General features: G+C 39.3%; 2 protein-coding genes across 4 annotated transcripts in view; both read right to left on the bottom strand.

The window, feature by feature from the left end:
• The window catches only part of LOC106938254 (gastrula zinc finger protein XlCGF17.1-like), a 6257-nt gene extending 5510 nt beyond the window's left edge, over positions 1–747 (bottom strand). For 2 of the 3 annotated variants that reach the window (XM_015020172.1, XM_015020174.1), the window contains exon 1: positions 195–747. The gene's annotated coding sequence lies outside the window, so the exon portion shown is untranslated. The remainder of the gene's footprint in view (positions 1–194) is intronic. The other variant, XM_015020173.1, reaches the window with a different exon arrangement.
• Positions 748–841: 94 nt separating this feature from the next.
• On the bottom strand, positions 842–4751 carry LOC106938249 (gastrula zinc finger protein XlCGF57.1-like). The gene is made up of 2 exons (XM_015020165.1): positions 3456–4751; positions 842–2850 (listed from the first exon to the last, which is right to left on the bottom strand). The coding sequence occupies exon 2, from the start codon at positions 2833–2835 to the stop codon at positions 1030–1032; it is 1806 nt and encodes a 601-aa protein (XP_014875651.1). The 5' UTR covers positions 2836–2850; positions 3456–4751; the 3' UTR covers positions 842–1029.
• Positions 4752–4801: the final 50 nt, after the last annotated feature.

Below are 4801 nucleotides of genomic sequence, written 5' to 3'. Positions count from 1 at the left end.
GCCCTTGAGGACTGGAGTTTGACACCCCTGCAGTAGACTGTAGTATTGGACTACGAATTGGACTAAAATCACAGTACCGCCTCTCTCATTATAACTGGCCGCTGTTTACCCTCTAAATATGGCGGACGCGCTTACGTGTTCTAGCGCCTAGCAGTCAGTATAGCTAGTAAGTGTTGTCTCAGTTCTTCTCTTACCGTATATTCTTACTTTTATTCGGTGGAAGAAGAGCTGAAGGCCACAGAGTCCAATGTAACTGTCCAAAAATCTTCGTGTGGATCTTTTTTTGCTTACTTAATTTTAAGGGGAAAGCCAGTTAGCCCCCGGGCTAACTCCGACCAGTTAGCTCTGAGGCTAACTGGTGTCTTTCAGGGTGTTAGAGCTGTTAAAATAGACACACATCGGTATTAATGGTAGACTTCAAATATTATCAGAGACAATGAGGCAAGGTGTGACGAAAGTTTTAAATGAAGAGCAGAACGAAACTAGAGTTGATTTTTGGTTCTTGCGGTTGCTAACCGGAAGTTGGATTACTACTTCCTTAGTTTGAAGCGGCAGCTTGCATCCAAGTTTGCGCTACTGCCATCTGTTGGATCATATACATAATATAAAAAACAAACATACACGCAACGTCACCTTTTCCCATTCTATCACATAATTTCTTATAGGAAGTGAATAGGAAGTATATCATTCACATACTTCCTATGCACACTGGAGAACAAATTTATCCCGGATAAATGACTCCTAAATCTCTGATCCCATAATTGAGCCTTGAGGCAGAACACAAAAAGGGGATGTTTGAGCTGAATGGACCCATGTTCATGCATATCAATAATAGATGATTGGATTGGAGCATTTTAATTCCATTGGTTCTGCACAATTGACAAAAAACCTGACTTGTCCTGTTTTAAACGCAATGGTATGAAATGTCTTGTAAAATGATAAAATAGGTAATATGAAGAGTTAATATAGTTATGGGTTGGATTCCATCTGTGGGTCAAATAAATTATGTTTTACAAATTTAACATCTTTCTAAGGTTTATTTTCACATACATGTGCAGTCAGTTTATATCTGGCAGTGAATAATTTACCACACAGTTCACAGGAGTACGACTTTTCACCTGTATGAGTCCGGATGTGCATAGTCAAACTGTACGGTTTGGAGAACTTCTCTCCACAGGTGACGCATGAGAAGACCTGCTCACCTGTGTGGCTCCTCAGGTGATCGTCCAGCTGAACGCTGTCAGAAAGATTAAAAGGAAACAGCGCCTCAGGCTTCTTGTCTGTGTGAGTTGTTGCATGTTTTAACATAGTGTATTTGTTAGTAAATAATTTCCCACATAATTCACACGAAAATGGTTTTTCGCCTGTGTGAGTCCTCCTGTGGCGGACTAAGTCGGTCCTGTTTACAAATGATTTGGCACACAGGTCACAGGGATATGGCTTCTCCTGCAGGTGAACTCTGCTGTGTGATTTAAGGTTGCGATTGTCAGTGTAGGATTTTCCACAGGTGGTACACAGGAATGGTCTCTCAGCTTTGTGCAGTTTGACATGACGAACCAGATCTCTATTGCTTATAAAAGATTTATTGCATGATCCACAAGGGAATGGCCGCTCACCTGTATGGACTCTGATGTGAATAACCATATCTCCTTTGTTTGCAAAAGATTTATCGCACAGTCCACATGAGAACGGCTTCTGGCCTCCGTGGACTAGGCTGTGTGTTTTTAGGCTGCTTCTGGTTGTGTAGTTTTTTCCGCAGATGGGACACGAGAACAGCTTCCTGGCTTTGTGGTGTCTAACGTGACAAACCAGATCTTGATTCTTGGTGGAAGATTTATCGTACAATCCACAAGTCTCTCCCAGGTAAGTTCTGATGTGTGCATTTAAGCTACTTCTATCGATGTAGCTTTTTCCACAGATCTTGCATGAGAACGGTCTCTCGCCTGTATGGATCCTCATGTGACGAACCAAATGGCTGCTATGGAAGAAAGACTTACTGCAGACTTCACAGCTATGCGGCTTCTCGTCGCTGTGGATTCTCATGTGAAAATTCAGGGAAGTTTTCCTGATGAAATGTTTCCCACAAATTCTACAAGAACGAGTTTTTTTCTGGAGCTTTTTGAGTTTAGAACAGTCAACACTGTCGCTCTGATTCACCATCAGCTCTTGATTTCCATCCAATACCTTGGCGCCATAATTGCATCTGTCCTCATGTTGGTCTTCAGCTTCGTTCTCATACAGAGGAGTTCCACTGAAGGAATCCTGATTCACTACAAGCTGATCTTCCTCCTGATTAATGTAGAGCTCCTGCAGTTCTTCTTTAATCTGTTCTGGTTCCTTCAGTTCTTCTTTAATCTGTTCTGGTTCCTTCAGTTCCTCTTTAATCTGTTCTGGTTCTTGAAGTTCCTCTTTAATCTGTTCTGGTTCCTGAAGTTCTTCTTTAATCTGTTCTGGTTCCTTCAGTTCATCTTTAATCTGTTCTGGTTCCTGAAGTTCTTCTTTAATCTGTTCTGGTTCCTGCAGTTCCTCTTTAATATGTTCTGGTTCAGGTTCCTCCTTTGTCTCCGTCATTTTCTGCAGTTCATGTGTGCTCTGGCATATTTCATCCCAACCAGCAGCCACCATAAAGGTGTCAGCTTCCTGCTTCACTACAGAGTTCTTGTCATGGGGGATGTTGAGCTCAACTTGTTCTTTTTTGATCAGTTGATATTCTGGTTCCTCCTTAATCTCTGTAATCTGCAGTGGATCTGGTGCCTCTTTCGTCTCCAGATCATTTGGCAAGGTGTGGTCATGAATGGTGTTTCTTTGTGGTTGGATTAGGAACTGATCAGACATGATGCTGTTGGAGACCTGAAAGATTGACAAAATGCATCTATATTATATTCTAGGTACATTCTTTAACATATTCATGTTGCTCCTGTCTTAAAGAATTTCAACTTGTCACATGATTATCTGGAAAGACCAAAGCAGAAAAAAAGAGTCTGACAAATTCAGAAGAAAGAAACTGTCTCCCTATTAACATAATGATCATATGGAAACATACAGTAAAGTGGCCAGGATATTTATGAGACATGCTTAAAAACAGCAGCTTGAGCATTTTGGCCTTTCTTCAACATATCACAATATTTTGAATCATGAAAAGTTCTGCGTAATTCACATTTTGCAGAAGCCACAACCAACATTCGAGCACTAAAAAGTTTATGTCTAGATTAATTTAACCACTTAATAAATGTCTTATGGAATCAGATCATATTTTCCAATGATTTGTGTTTCTTTAAGTTCAACGCGAATCGTTCACTTCCTAGTTTTGTAAAGGTGTCTGAAATAGCCATCTGCCTCTCCCAATTAATCGATACCATTTCCCCTCCCAATATGGCGTCCGTTCTGACGTGCACCTAGCAGTCAAAGTAGCAGCTATCAAGCGTTTGTTATTCGTCATAAGATGTTTCTCTTACCGGATAGTCCTGTTTTTATTCCTCAGAAGAAGAGCGGATAGCCGCACAACGTCCACACATGACCAACAATCACCTTGTGAAACGTTTTTGTGCTTTTGTCTTAAATAGAAAATAGCTGCTTCTTCTCCTTAGAGTTAGCTTCTCAGATAGCTCGGCGGCTAACTGGTCTCTCACAGAGTGTTGGAGCTGCTAAAACAGACGAACATCAGTGTTAAAGGTCGACAGCAATTACTATGAGAGCTCACAATGAGACAAGATGTGAAAAACGGTTTAATCGAAGAGCAGGACGAAACCAACCTTGATATTACTTCTTTTTTTGGTTGTGACCGGCAGTTTGCATTCAAATAGTTGCACTACTGCCATCTCTTGGACCATACATGTAAACATCATTTTCTTGTCACTGTCTGTAAATCCAGTGTTTCTTATCAATTTGATTTAATCGAGCAACCACAATTTCAGACCTCACTTCCCTACTAATCTCCAAGGTTATGCTTTGATTCACATTCTTCCTACAACTAATAAAAATATATAGTTTATTTATTAATTATAAATTTGTTTCCCATACCTTTCAAAAAATACCGATAAAAAGTTATTCGACTTATCTCTCATCTCTCAATTTTTTATAACATCAATACTTTTTTCCACTCTATTTGCATGTCTCCCTTTTACCTCGTTTTTCCACTGCTTTTCCCATAACTTCTTACTTCCCTCCAAACTATGCATTTATCCTCAGATTTAGATAAATGTATCTGCATACCAATATTTACTTTCTAAATCGTCAAGCTTAAAATAATTATTTGTACTTCCTGTTTGAATCTTCACAAATGCTGCCTGTGAATCACTGCAAATCATTACTTTTCATATTCTGTTCTAAATCCAAAAATATTGTAAAGAATTATTCTGCACATGTACTTAAAACGATTTAATGTTGTTTTAAAAAAAATCTTAAATGTAATTCTGAAATCACTCACTTCTGTGTTTTGATCCATGAGAATAAATCTGCATATAATCACTGATTTCCAGTGACTACAAAACTATTGGCTAATATTTGTCTTTTTTTCCCTCTTTTTAAAAACTAATAATGATTTACGTACATCAACGTAAGTTTTAAAGGCCTCAGTAATGTTGGACTAAATTCTGTATCATGAACTTTAAATACTGCAGCTATCCAATATTTAAATTCCTTTCCTTTTTCCCCAACAATCTTCTAATCCGGCCAGATTTCAGGTGCAATACCGCCTCCTACTGGACAGGAGATAAACACATTTTTAAAAACCATATTCTATCAAATAATGAAGTAAATCAGGGGCCCCCAAACTACGGCCCGCGGGCCGGATCCGGCCCGC

The sequence above is a fragment of the Poecilia latipinna genome, unplaced genomic scaffold, assembly GCF_001443285.1.
Source record: "Poecilia latipinna isolate Pla-1442-1.1 unplaced genomic scaffold, P_latipinna-1.0 Scaffold2543, whole genome shotgun sequence".
Lineage (NCBI taxonomy): Eukaryota > Metazoa > Chordata > Actinopteri > Cyprinodontiformes > Poeciliidae > Poecilia > Poecilia latipinna.
The sequence above is the reverse complement of the archived record's forward strand: the minus strand, read 5'-3'. Positions and strand labels throughout refer to the sequence as shown.

Bases quoted from the DNA above. Each gene is read 5' to 3' on its own strand.
- LOC106938249 (XM_015020165.1), bottom strand. From the start codon at position 2,835: ATGTCTGATCAGTTCCTAATCCAACCACAAAGAAACACCATTCATGAC.